We start from the raw sequence: 14,914 nt of genomic DNA, 5'->3' as shown, positions 1-14,914 counted from the left end.
GCTGCACTGATGTTTCATATAGAAATGTCACTGTGACTTATTGGCTGCCAAGCAGGATCTGATTGGAGGGCAGAGCAGATCCCTCCCCCAGTGTAAAAGACAGGGTGAATTGTTGCCATTGAAAAGTGAAGAAAATGGACAGACAGCCTGCGTCTACTTTCTGCGTTTTAGCGGCGGCGTGTTGTGTGTTACTGGGCCATATGTGTAGCCAGGAGGTGGTGCAATAGCTGGGCGTTGTTAAAAAAATTTAATTGTGTCCAAAAACAATTGGGCAATATCTGGGCACTGTTAATCTGATGCAGATTTCACTAGAGGGACAATGGACCTGATTCAGCAAAGATCGCAATTGCAAAGCTGTATGCATGCAGCTCTGCAATTTCATCCTTTCAATAATGCAAATGCAGCAGGAGGTGTATGACACCCCTGTATGACACCCCTGTATGACACCCCCTGCTGCATTTGCGATTCCAGCACTGTGACGGAGGTCGCAGGCTGGGATCACCGTCATGACCATCGTCGTCAATCAGGCAGAAGCATTGAAGAGGCATTGAAGGGTCTGTGTGCGACTACACAGGACCCATTCTGCACACTCGCAGAATGGGTCCTACGCACGCGCAGATTCCTGATAATTGTGAATCTGCGATCATGTCCCATGATCATGAAAAAGCTGCAGACAACTGGGCCTCTAAGAAGAGGAGAATAATTCATATATAAAATTTTAATCTCTAGTTTAAATCAATATAAGACCAGGATGTCAACATTTTATCATTGCGAAGACCCCCATCCGGGTAAAAAATGCAGGTATGTCATGATCCTGTGAGTGGGTGCCTCTCATGTGCTAAACACGCCTCCAAAATGCTGTGGCCACACCACCTCCAAGAGGGGGCCCAGTGAAGTTGCTGTACCGTGGCCCAAGATTTCTCTTAGCAGCCCTGGTCATAGCAGACCACCGTTTAAAGATCATATGTATTGTAACAGCTCAATTCTCATGGCACTACTGCCCAGTGTCCATGCACTCCATGTACATTGGGGCCCTTACAAACTTTTGCTATGGGTCGTTCAATACCTACTGTAGTTATGCCCCTGGCTGTGACCATCATAACAAACCAATACCCACCCCCACTTTATGGTACCACACACTACCCTGTGCTCACACTGACAGCCTCATGCCTAAAAGTCCTATGTATATCATTATCAACCCTGTGCTCATGCCCACAACATACTGCCCAGGTCAGATAAACAGCTTAATGTTCCATGCCAATTAAATAGTTTAGAAATAGTCAATACACTGTAGTATAGCACTAGTCACATACAAACAAAATCCAGTCCTGCATGAGCCTCCTGTACCTGCCTAAGATTGTCAAAAAGTTAACAAACCTTCTATAGTATCCCTACTTTAATTAGTAGCCCACACAAGGTATGTAGTCTTGTTGTCAACATTCAGAATATCAACATTATATCGACATGGTCGAATGTGGACATTGTGAATATTGACGGCCAAAATGTGAACATGGTCTGAACATTGACATTCAACATAACGACATTATCAGAATGTCGATATTGTGAATGTCAACAGACAGAATGTCGACACATGATTTTAGGGTTAGGCTACAATTAGATTAGGTTTATGTGTAAAATCCCATTAAGGAAAACGTAAATCAAACCTTCTAAAGAGGACTAATGGAGGCATTGCTCATAGCAATTAGATTCTAGTTATAATTTATCTAGTGCATAAAAATGATAGCCAGATATTACACTCCCAGTATTTATTTGATCCAGTCGTATGGAAAATACTCTCTATGTTCTTGCCAAAATGAAATGGAGATCAACAGCCTTCCCAGAGCAAGATCAAAAAAGAATCACCTACTGTACAAAATAAACAGAGTAAACTGTGTTTATATGAAGGCAAAATAACTAAAGGACACAATACCCCTATTAACACTGATTTCCCATTTAAAAATGAAGGAAAAAAATAAAACTTAAAAAAAATATATTTTATTAAGGTGATGAAAATATCCTGTTTATTTTGTGCAATTATTTTTATTTTATAAGAAACAATTGGAATGAAATCAAATTGACAGCAGGAAACGTTTCTTTTTTTACCAGCTATTACCTTCAAAAATAGAAATTATGCAAATAAATTATAGATTAGCAATTTATCAAAGTATGTCTAATCGAAACACCTCTAGTTGCCTTTAGAAGCAGTGTACATTTATTTCTTGTAGTAATGAATCTAGCCAAACATATTTATAGTATGCTGTCTCACTTAGAACTAAATAAGCTTAACAGCTGTTATAAAGCATATTAGAGGAGTTTACAACCTATTTGGTTCAAGGCCTGCATTGGGAGACAGTATGCAGTTGAAGGGGCCACAATAAACTTAATCTGCTTAAACATGTAAAATACATAGAAGTTTGAAGAGGAGTAAGGGACCCCTTTTGCACTTATGTCATACATCAGTTCTGTGCCATCAGAGGGGGTGTGGCCATCCCATGTAGTAGGCGTGGTCACATCAGAGAGCGACTCAGACTAAGGATGGCCATCGGTGTGGTTACCATCAATGGTGAAATAGCAAGTGGCCATCGATGGTTACCAACTATGGAATGGATGACCCTAGATGGTTTCATCAACCGATGGTCATCTCTGTTCTTTGACAGGAGGACGGGGCTTTGTGGGTGTCAGGGGGCGGAGATATGCATAGTGTCCTGGCACATTATAAAAAATAAAATAAAAATATTCGGTTATGCTGCTCCATCGATGGAGGGAAACCATTTGGTCCTCCCCCATTGATGGTAAAAACATTCAACATGATTATGAATCATCGATAGTCGATGCCCATACCTAAGTCAGACTACTTCCCTGTGACACATTTGCCCTCCCTCACCTGTGTTTATATTATATATATGTTATGAATGTATATATACATTTTAAATATAAAAGCACATAAATAAAAATGTATACAGGTTGAGTCTCCCATATCCAAATGCTGGGGACCAGGGTTATTTAGGATATTGGAATATTCTGTATTTTGGAATATTTGCATACCTTAATTAAATATCTTGGGAATGGGACCCAAATCTAAATACAGAATGCATTTAAGTTCATATACACCTTATACACACAGCCTACAGGTAAATGTATACAACAATTTTAATGGTTTTAATAATTTTGTGCCTTAAACAAAGTATGTGTACATTGAACCATCAAAAAGCAAAGGTTTCACTATCTCAGTCATGCTAGAAAAATTCTGTATTTTTTAATATTTGGATATGGGGGACTCAACCTGTACAGACTAATATAAAGCCTGTGTACACATTTCAATCAATTTAGGCAGTTTTGACAGGCTGGAGTTGGATTTACAGTCAGCGGTCACCGCAAAGCAGGAACGAAGACTGGGGCAGAGCTTCAAGATCCTGCAGGGACTTATGGGAAAATTTCCCTCTGTCCCTGCAGTTTTCGGGATTATTAAGGATTTTCTTCATATAACGCCATTCTGAGATGGCGTTATATAAAGTAAAAAATTTTTGAGTAATTTAACGCTTTTTGCTTTGCTGAATTGCATTATCTTCTTCATTAACCCATTGCTGAATAGTGGAAATACTTAAAAACTGCGGAAATGATAGTTTCCGCATTTTTTTAAGTAAAAAAATCATTCCTGAATAGACCCCTTAATGTTCTACAACAGCAACTTGGTAACTATTTCTCACATAACAGGAAGAGATGTCAATTGTAGTGCTACACCACAGGTACAAATTATTAACAGGGGGTGAGATATCCCAAACTGGGCAACTCTTTACATATTGTCACTTTCATTTGAATTGAACATTTTCATAAACTAAATTTGCAAAAACTGGAAAAAATAATAATAGTTGCTCTTATTTACAAGTAATGGACAGACGCCTGGATATTGTGCATTCTCTTTAATTTAACCAACTATTTTAAAATTTACATTTTAAAACAAATTAGCAAAAGTTTGTATAAAAAGAGCCAATATGAAATGAGGTGGCATTCATTTTCCAAATACATACAGAAGATTTTGTATCCACTATAGCAATATAGTTTCTAGACATTCATCAGTTTTAAAAAATGCTTCTCGCGATATTACAGACCACTGCAGTATCAAGCAAGGCCATACATGTCCAGCCACCTCAAACTCATTTTTTTAAATAATTAACAGTGTTCTCCCCAGAATTTCCCAAAAGCCAGGTAGCACCATGAAGCAGCAAACCCTATCACAGAAGGCAAGCAGCAGCCCACTGTGCACCCACCCGACATTCCTCCCACTGCCCGGCATGCTCTGGGCAGGAGAGGGGGAGGCTGGATGTTCGCAATGCCTGCAGCCCTCCTTCAGTGCAGGACAAACCAAGGCAGAGGTGAGGGAGACGGAAGGGTTCCTCCCTCTGGTGGTGGTGGCCCAACGCGATGAGCACCTCCCCTGCCCGCGGCACACCCCGCTGACTTGCGCCTGCGCACTCTGCAAGCCAGGCGGAACTCCCATTAAAAAGGTTTTAGGGAGAACACTGAAGAAAATACTAGTTGGTGGAAAATAATACATTTTTTGGAGGCAAAGTTTCCTTTTTCTCAACAAACATTAACATCTGACATGCAATAAAAAAATATTAAAAACGGACCTGTCTTGGAGTTGGACAATTAATATTTGACATTTCAAAGGTGCACTGTAAACTGCAGATACAGCATGCCTGACTTGCTTACTTTTAAATTACATTTTAATCTGCCCCATTATCTTTTTCACTACAAGAATGTATGTAACCGAGAGGAAAAAGGCAGTTTTACCAACAATTCTAGTAGTTTGAAATGTCAAGTTTTGGACAATTTCCTGTTATAAGATAGAGGCACCCTCAGGAATCTATATGCTGCTACTTTCCAGGTCTTTTGTTATGTAGCCATCACAGTATATGAATGAGCCTATACATGAATAATTTACCATGCTCAGACTTTCACATATAGTGACATGCACTTAAAGATACAGCAGGGATAGTCTCCACCACCACTGGGTTATGTAATAGTGAGGCTCCCAGGGTGGAAGACTATTAGGCTTACTGTATCAAGCTTTTTTTTCATGAAATGATGTAGAAACTGTAGTTTCACAATAACTTTATGAACTGTTGCTATGTACTAATAGCACAATGCAGGAGATGTCACAGAAATCTCCGGCAGAGTGCTAATTAGCGCTGCATTATTACCAATGGGGACTACGATCTCAGCCCTATGTATCAAACTGCAAAGAGCAAAGCTTTTCGGAGTTTAGTCCCGGTAGTTTACATAATTTTTAAATGGTGTAAACTGCTTTAAACCTATGGAGGCTTACGAGCAGAAGAGAGATCTTCTGATCTATCTCCCACAGCCTACGGCTGGTGGTGGAAGCTGACACTGTGCACATGTTCCGCAATTATTAGTACATAGGCCCCTATGTCAGGGGTGATAGAAAGGGAGAGTGACAGAGGTTTGAAAGTAAACAAAAGTAAGATGATCCCTGCCTCTGTAAACTATGGTAGAGAAATGGTATGATAATAACAAGTGTTCCTGTTGTTTTAGCACACAATGAATTAGACAATATTCTTTAATATAATTTGGTTTTGAGCAAGAGCAGCTCAGCTTTAAGACATAGCTTACACTATAATATTGCGGAAACATAATATTAAATCAATTATAAGTACAAAACAAAATTGCATTAATTATTTGCACAATTTCATGGCTTTTGGTTTAATATGAACAGCTGACACTTCTTTGTTAGGGCAGGATGAACCTTTGCACCAGCTAGTATTGATCTGGGATTCTGACGATCATACACATTTGGAGGTCAGCAGAAATCTCTTACTGTGGTGTTTGCAGTAATGCAAGCTGTTCCATCAGAATAAAAGCATGCTGAAAACCTCTGTGTTATGTTACATAGCAAAGGCACTGCAGTGGTGAGATGACTACTATATCATTTATTCTGCAGTTCCAGAGCGGGCAGCTAGAGCATGATCAATACAAGACCAGCTTCCACAGTGTGAGCTTAACGATTGACGTTATAAGGCACTGGCACAATCCCTGTTAATAACTGTGTGTCCTAAAATGCCTTTTAATCCAATGATCATCTTTTTCTTTTTAGACTGTATGGCCTGTGTGCAGTAGGAATAAATACATTGATATTTGGACTTGTGTGTAGCATTGGAATCATATATATGAACTATTTGCATTTTTATTTTAAGAGACATAAACTGCAGTGCACATAGGGAGTATAAGTGTAATAGATCATTATTAAAACTGATTGAACTCAGAGCTGTAAAAAACAGAAATAAGGACTTTCTCTGACCACTCTACAAATATTCACTCCAGAATATGTTGCAATGCTCACATTTGTATGTTGCCACTAAAGCACCAGTGGCAACAATTTATATGCTAGGTGTTGATTTATTGCTAGTCTGGATTTGTTGGTGTGGATATCTTTTTCCATGTTTTTGTCATCTTAACCATATTCTAAACTAAATTGATGCCAGGAAGTATTTCTCACTGATAAAAACAAACACACGCACACACACAGACAAAAACAAATTGCCATGGATGAAGAGAAAGTGTAACATTAAAAATAAATAATCATTATTTAAAAAGGACTCAGGCCTGCTAGTTTGTTACACTACATGGTATATATATTCTCATTATCATCAGTCATTAACATTGAAAATGATGGCTTATTTAACGCTTGATGTGCTGACTGGATTTACAGTATACTGTAGTCCGATATACGCTTTTGAAACCTCTCTACATTGTTATGCTTACAAGTTAAATACACAAAAAACAAACAAAAATACATTCAGATAAAACGTGTGGCAGGCACAGGCCAGCAATGGTCATAAGGGGGTTAAAGTTATTGCAGCTGACTCTGCACTGCAAAGGAGCCAGCAATGCAGTGGAATGTGATGCCCAGCCCTTTGGTGCTGAAAGTGTTAAGTGCGTGTAGAATTCCATGCAGGTTTTGAAGGCTTAAAATAAATAAGTGTCCCCTACAGTGTTACACAGCATTTTCTGTCCAGCACTGTGAAGGTTAACAGTAGGATCACATTGTGCGTTAGCAGCTGGCCTAGCAAGGATCATCTATTTATGAATGAGAACAAGAGGCCAGGCATAATTGAAGACTTGTCTTGTTCCAGCCCATACTGCTCCTTTGAATCTGGCATCTACGTATTGCACAGTAGACAGAGAACATTAGCAGGCAGATAATGCAGCTGCCAAACTGTTTACATTGAAAAACTAATCCCAGAGCAGATGACCCCAAAAAATGCACAAAGCTTAATATTATACAAAGCATGAGGAAATAAAACAATATGTTACTGGTATGTGTCCCACACTTTCATTTGCAATATCCTAATATAATTTAACTATTAATGCCCCTTAGGGATTGCACATAGCAGATAAAGATGCATTCACTCCTGTGGAAATATACAGTAGGCATTATAAGTATAAAATAATTCAAATATTTCACCTTTGGATTCACGCAATGGAGAATAGACTGCAGTCTTATAAGGTTCATTTCTTTTAGGATGGATGGCAAATAAAAACTCTAAGATTAAGATTTGCAAGAATTATGTGTAAGCCCCTTAAATTGTATGCACTAGAATATAGAAACAGGAACACTTGGCCACAGCTGTGTAATATATATATATATATATATATATATATATATATATATATATATATATTATTTCTACATTAACTATGAACAGTTTTATCTGCAGCAGACCCAGGGAAGAGTGAAGCTACTATAAAATTTCTCAATTTCTCTCTATTAAATGCAATTAATGATGTTTTGATGCAGGAACGTGATGCAGCATTTTCCTATAGATTTTCCTGTGCTTTAAGGGCACATAAACCAGGGCAACTTAAAAACATGCTAATTTGTCATTGCATTCAAAGCGTGTTAGCTTTGAAACACATTCATCATGGACTATGGCAAGTGTCTCAACGCTTTGCTGCAGCATACAGTGTAGTCAAGTGTGTCCCTAGCAAGCGCTCAATGAGTGTTGCCATAGAGCTACATAATATTTTTAATCTGGATTTAATGCTTCTGAATGCTGCAGTCAGCATAAAATATTATGCAAAGTAAATATAATGCTTGTCAGAAAGTGTCAGGTCAGTTTGGGTAGAAAATATTTTTTATGCTTTCAGCATCACATGTGTTTGATGTGCTTTGACAATGCCCATGTTCCAGGCCTTAAACTCACAAAGAGAACACCTTTGTAAATAGATTCACAAATATTTTTTTATGGAGCATAGAGATATCTAACGTGAATAAAAAAACTACTGAGATCTTTAGTATCTGCTTAAAATATTATTATGTAAGCATCAGGGAGGAGTGAATGCATCTTTAAATTGGTTACTTCTAGCACGCCACCAAATCTACCAAAGTGCAACCACTACTGATACATTCTGGGGGAAGGGAGCGCTGACTTGTGTGATTCATCTGATGATAAAGCTTAAAATATGTGCAATTGCTATTCCTCATATCTATAGGCGTTAAATAAAAAAGACAAATAAGATGTATTTTGTAATTCAAATTTCTAATGTATCAAAGCTTGATGAGAGAGAAAAATGTGAGATATAAATCACCAACCAATCTGCTTCTAACTTACATTTTATAGGCTGTGTTTGAAAAATGACAATTAGGAGCTGATTGGTTAATACTTGTTCTCTCTCAATTTTAACTCTCTCCCAGCATTGATACATAGATATATGTGCAATGTTGAGCTTAAAAGATTTGTAGTTATGTGTGTGGTTACTCCCTAACAAAACCCAGGCTGAAGATATTGATCACAATTCAATATAAACAGAAAACTTCCTTAGGATTTCATAAATAAGACTTCCAAACATTGGGTAATAGATTCTGGTTGAAACAAATAGCTTTTTCCAAGAGTAGTGCACCCTTCCTCCCCCAGATGGTTGCATGCCCCTCCATGGCTACACCCTGGCATCCCCAATTCCCATTAGTCCTGTTTGCTATTGGACAGTCCTTTTAGGTAGGTCCTTACTACCAACCCCAAGCACACTGTTAGTAGCACCATGTACCCGACTGTTCCCTGGAGTGTGGGAGTTGTATGGGGTTTTTTTAGGAACTGTTCTAGCCCCTGCTCCACATAGTGCATCTGATCATAAATACTGAGGAAGGTGAAGATGTGGAACAGCTGGTGGCTGTGTCCTATAATGTCAAACAGTCCTGGCTGGATCCTCTCCGGGATTTTGCTGACATTGAAGAAGGCTGCAACCAACAGCCAGAAATACCTGCGGTAGAAGTGCACGAAGAGAGTGGGGTTCTTCCTGCCCAAGTCAAACAGCAGGCTCTCAATCATAACCGGGCACGCCATGCTGAGGGGCATGGCGAAGACGAAGGTGCGGATGGCGAAGGGGTACGAGCAATCCTCAGAGCGGCTCCTGCAGCATGCCACCGTACAAGTCACCGCCAGGGCGAAAGCCACGGGCAGCACCAGCTCGCTGTACAGCGCCAGCAGCAGGCTGTAGTCCACCCGGTGCCAGCCCAGGCTCTGAAGGTAGGGGGTCATCACCGCCGGGTCCAGCAGGTTGAGCCTGGGTAGCAAGTAGTAGGAGTACGCCACGGTGCTGGCGAAGCCGTAGTAGCTGATGGAAGCGTAGTCCAGGAAGAAGAAGGCGGCACGCAAGCGCAGCGAGCGGCAGCTGAACACATGGGCAGCGCAGCTCATGGCAAATGTCAGCAGCACGCCCGAGGCGTAGCACCAGAGTGGCAGCAGCGCCGGGTGCATGCAGGGCAGATCGCCGGACAGAAAGAGCAGCTGGTAGAACTTGCTGACAAACAGCACCAGGGGGATAAAGTGCGTCCAGAAATTGAGGGTCTCGTTGGTGGGCTGGAAGATGGAGGCCAGGCACTCCTGGGCGGTCAGGTGCAGCCGCCGGTAGCCGGAGAGGATGAAGCACTCCACGAAGTCGTCAGGGACCTCGTCCCAGCGCAGGAGGGAGGACGTGTCCCCGTCCCCGGAGTACGCCTTTAGGGGCATGGTGCCCTCCTGCTGATGCTGCAGCCGGCTGTGGTGGGGTGACCCCTGCGCTGGCTGTCCGGGCTGCGATGATGGGTGAGAAGTGACAGCGCTGCTGCTGCCTCTGCAGTGCTGCTAATCCTTCTGTCTGCGCTGCCAGCAGAGCTCTGCTCCTTGTGCATCAGTGCTGCAGTAGCTGCTCAGCTCAGTAATGCACAGCCTGCACAGCTCAGCATCGCGGTAATTCACAGCCCGGAGGATCTGATCCTCTGGATATTATCACAGAGCTCTTTAGCCTATTGATTTCCCCCTTAGGGGAGAGGTGAGGCAGCTCGCAGAGCCCGTGCTGCACAGTGACTGTTCCTGACCTTGAGAGATAAGAGGTGTCCCTACAACAAAGCATGGCTGGCTGTGGGCAGCGCAGTGGGTACGGTACTGAGGGGGTTAATGGAGTAAATTTACAGTATGTTTCCACTGCAGGCAATTGATATCTATGGGGCATTGTGTGATCAGCCTGCAGAGATCGAGCTGATACAGTTACCTGGGATAAGGAGAGATGTGGTCTGGGTCATGACCAGGTACCTTAAATCCTCATCCACTTTCCTCCTACTCTTATTACAGCCCCAGGGGGGTGATCCTTAGATCCCAATATTCCATTTACCCATGATTCAGCTGTGAGATAGGAGCAGAGTTATATATATATATATATATATATATATATATATATATATACATACACACACACACACACACACACACATATTGCTGCATAGCTGTTCCTATACTAATATCCTTCTGTATTAATTCACATTAAGGATCCTTTGCATAGGCCCAGTCATTCATTACACACTTACATTACTGCATCACTTATTGTTGTAAGCTCTTTGCTCTGGATTATATTTCACCTTTCAAGGTCACACTTAGGACGGATGGGGCAGACATTTTGGTTGTATCAGAGCACTTTACAAATACACTGTTCTTGTAGCCTGTTCAATAGCAGCACTACTTAAAGCTATTCATATAATAAACTAGAGTACTTGTTACACATGTATCTTGTTAACCTATGGACTGCTAGGGAGCAGACGCACAGACCTCTCATTGGGTTAATAAGGACGATGTAAAAGCCAACATTCATGGAACAATAACCTGTATAATACTGATATCATGTGTAAAGCCATAAAAAAAGACCATTTTCAAGGTCTGTGCACAGTATACTGTGATGGAGAAAGCATGATACTGTACTACCTAATTCATCAGTGCTGAAACAAAAAAAAGTGTTTTACCACCATAGTAAATTTGTACTTGTATACAGCCAACTACATTAAATTATTAGTGCAAAGTGTACTCTATTCTGTGTGAGCAAGACAAATGAATTCCGCTAAACGCAGTCTTATTAGATGGGTTGTTTTATATAATAAATGTTGCCAACTTTGGAAAAGCACTTGTCTGCACAGTAAAGTCTATGTAAAGCACAGAGACATTTTGGAAGTGATTTTGATGAAAAACAGCTCTCCTTTATACAGTACCATGTTTCCTATGATTTGTAATTTCAGTTCAACTCTATTTGCAGGGTACTGTATGTTGGAAGTTATTTTTCATCAGCATCTATGTTGGGTCACATACTGTTTGGAGAGGTCTGCCTAGAATACCAAGTATTCTGACAGCAAGTATATATCTCACTTTCCAAATTGCTTAAACACAAAGAAGAAGCCTAGAAATAGAGATTAAACAGCATATTCACTCTAGACACAAAGGGCGGGATGTACTAAGCATTGCATCCACGATGCGGTACATCTCACTTCTCTTCGGGTACATACATACGCAGTTGATTACTGCAGTATGTACCTAGAATGTCGCAAAGGACAGATCTCCTGATAAGAGTTGTCCTTTGCGATCCCCCGGCTAGAGAGACTTCCGGGTTTAACACCCAGAAGATCCTCTGGCGCATGCGCAGAAGAACGCCGGCCGCGGGGGTGATCCGTCTCAGGGAGAGCGTTCCTGTAACAAAGCCCATAGGCTTCTATTATCCACTGGGATGAAGAATGCTTTGTACATATGGGTTATGCGGTAAAACCCCCAAAAACTGCATTTTAGGGGGTTTTACAGCATTTCCCCCTTTAGTACATCCCACCCAAACAACTTCACGAGTAACATAGGCTAAACCATTCATTTATCTATATATAGTATAAAATAAAGACCCTTCTCGGCATCTGTCTGTTTGTGCACAACAATCTCAAGAACCACTGGACAGATTTTGATGCAGTTTCCACTATTCTATAGAGCATTTGACGAGGAAGGGTTAGGTGCATGAAACAATAATCTATGACAAAAGGGAGCCGAGCAGTGATAATTTTAGTGAAGCAAGTCAATGAACGGACATCCGAGTGCTATATTGGCTTACGCTGCCTAAAAAGTTAAAGATATATCGCAACAAAGGACTTTATACCATATAGCAGTGCTACAGCCAACGTGGGTCTTCAGAGGGGTAAGTATTAAAAAAATGGGTGCAGGATGTACGGGGTGGGCACCCGCTGGACCCAGGGGCAAATGTGTACTGCACACCCTGCACCCATTATAAATGCGCCCCAGAGCGCTGTAAATTCTAAATTGCTTCAATGCAAACCTGGGGCGGGTGGTTAGTCAAATTATATAATTACTCTCCAAACTCCAACTTCCCCTTCAGCCTCTGCAACCCACAAATTGTAGTTCGTTTTATATAATTCACTGCCCACCTTGTGCCATACCTCAGGAGGGTGCAAACAGAAATCCACAGTAAGTGCAGCCTGCGGGCTTACCACGGACTATAAGTGAATAGCCCTTGTACTTATCCCGGGAGCTACAAGTCCGCGGGTAACTGAATCTGGCCCAAAGACTTCAGGGTAAATTTACTATGCAGTATTATTCAAGTGTGACTTGTCTTTGGCGGTTTTGACCGCTGGATTTAAAGGAAAATAATATTTAATACAAAACACGTATAATAATTATATATTTGTGTTTAATATTATTGCCCCATTAAAGAAAAGTGTCCAGAGATGAGGTGGCTTTAAAAAGCTCTGCATAGTAAATTTACCCATTCACTTACTCCAGAGAGCTTTGAATACTTATTGCCTTAACAAAAGCCAATGCTGATGTCACCAGTCCCTCCATTAATCAAATAGTTGATCTTAACATAAATCGAACTTAAAGCATCTCATTTTGAATAATGATTACGTTTGTGGTTAGTATTGGTACTGGTCAGAACAGAGGGCCTGATTCAGAGCCAGACGCTCTGACAAGAGCGCTTGCTCTGAATCAGGGCCCTCCTACATGAAAATGGAGCGGCCTTATGGACGCCTTATGGACGCCTGCATAGCTGTGGGTTACCACCCACAGCTTATGCGAGCGTCCATGATGATGGTCGCGATGGTCCATGATGATGGTCGCGGTAGGGTCTCGCTGCCGCAAGCCCTGGAGTGATTTTGGCTCTATCAGAGCCCAAATCACTCCCACTGACATCACTAGTGATGTCAGTGGGGCCGGCTTCAGACGGTAGGAACGCCTCCGTCTGGCAACCACACCCCTGGCACGCCCACCAAAGGGGGCGTGCTGTCAATCAACATCGACAGCACGCCCCCTTTGGTGCGAGACCCGGAGCGACGGAGAGCCCGTCGCTATCCGGGTCTCGCGCATGCGCACGACGGATCTCCCTCCGTAGTGCACATGCGCAGTGGGGCAACATCGACCCGCTTGCGAGCGTCCTGCGCTCGCGAGCGGGTCTGAATGACCCCCAGAGATGACTATTACATTTGGCCAGAACACAAGGGTACTTGAAGCTCTGATTATTCAGATACTTCACTCACTTGAATGGAAATCTAGCAAAGTCACTCATAACTTAATTTTGTTTTAGAGAACACAGAAGGTAAAGATGTAGAGCAAGATGACTGCCTAATTAAAGGGAAAAATAAGAAAAAAAAAGTCTGTGAGGACTATGGTGTTCTATTCATCATCACTTAGGGGCCTATTCACCATCGAAGGCCGTATGATCTCCGATGATAAAGTTTTGAACTCGCTGCGAGGGATACTTAAGTATCCAACTTGCAGCGGGGGAAAAGTGACACCGGAGCAATGATGAATTGCTCCGGTGTCACTTTTCCCCTGCTGCAAGTTGGATACTTAAGTATCCCATGCAGCGAGTTCAAAACTTCATCATCGGAGGCCATACGGCAGCGGGGGGAAAAGTGACACCGCCACAATTCATCATTGCTCCGGTGAGAGGACAACTGCTCTGAAAAGCAGTTTTCCCCGTGGTTAGTATTGCAGCTACTTCTGTAGCTGCATTACTTACCTGCTCCCTGGCGTCCTGGATACACATGCGTGACCTCGGTTTACACATGCGCAAAGGTGCCGGGGAGCTGGTGAGGCGGTGGAGGGATCCGCTCGGATCTCTTCGCATCCCCGGAACTCCTTCCCATAGGAAGGAGCAGAGATCCGAGAACAAGCGCCGTCTAAAGATGGCACTTGCTCTCGGCAGCAAACTCCGAAAACTTTCAGTTTTCCTCTTGATGAATGTCCCGGTCACCCCTCATGATGAATGTCCCGGTAACTTAAATATGCGGAAACTAGCATAGCATTTCTGCATGGTTACCGAGCCATTTATCGTTTGATGAATATGCCCCTTAATTTGTACAAAAGCAGGTGAAAATGAACATTTTCACCTGCAATTGTAAAAATTTATTTATCGGGCCATTCATCAAGAGGGTAAAGCAGGAGATATCACAGATATCTCCTACTTACCTTTCTCTCACCGAATGGCCCCGCTGTCTCCATACACTAGTATGGGGACAGAATTCATAAAGCTCTGAAAATGTAATATTTTCGGAGCTTGAGTGCGAGAGCATTTGCCATCTCAGATGGAGAGTGCTCCCGCT

The 14,914-nt window shown here is 42.0% G+C and overlaps 1 protein-coding gene across 1 annotated transcript; it reads right to left on the bottom strand.

Moving 5' to 3' along the window:
• Positions 1-3,972: 3,972 nt before the first annotated feature.
• On the bottom strand, positions 3,973-10,143 carry PAQR9 (progestin and adipoQ receptor family member 9). Its single transcript, XM_088446268.1, has one exon. The coding sequence runs from the start codon at positions 10,026-10,028 to the stop codon at positions 8,985-8,987; it is 1,044 nt and encodes a 347-aa protein (XP_088302394.1). The 5' UTR covers positions 10,029-10,143; the 3' UTR covers positions 3,973-8,984.
• Positions 10,144-14,914: the final 4,771 nt, after the last annotated feature.

The sequence above is a fragment of the Taudactylus pleione genome, unplaced genomic scaffold (genome assembly GCF_031769625.1).
Source record: "Taudactylus pleione unplaced genomic scaffold, aTauple2 ptg000395l, whole genome shotgun sequence".
Taxonomy (NCBI): Eukaryota; Metazoa; Chordata; class Amphibia; order Anura; family Myobatrachidae; genus Taudactylus; species Taudactylus pleione.
Note: the sequence above shows the minus strand (reverse complement) of the source record. Positions and strands in the feature narration are given on the sequence as shown.

Excerpts from the sequence above, each read along its gene's own strand:
- PAQR9 (XM_088446268.1), bottom strand. The coding sequence starts at position 10,028 with ATGCCCCTAAAGGCGTACTCCGGGGACGGGGACACGTCCTCCCTCCTG.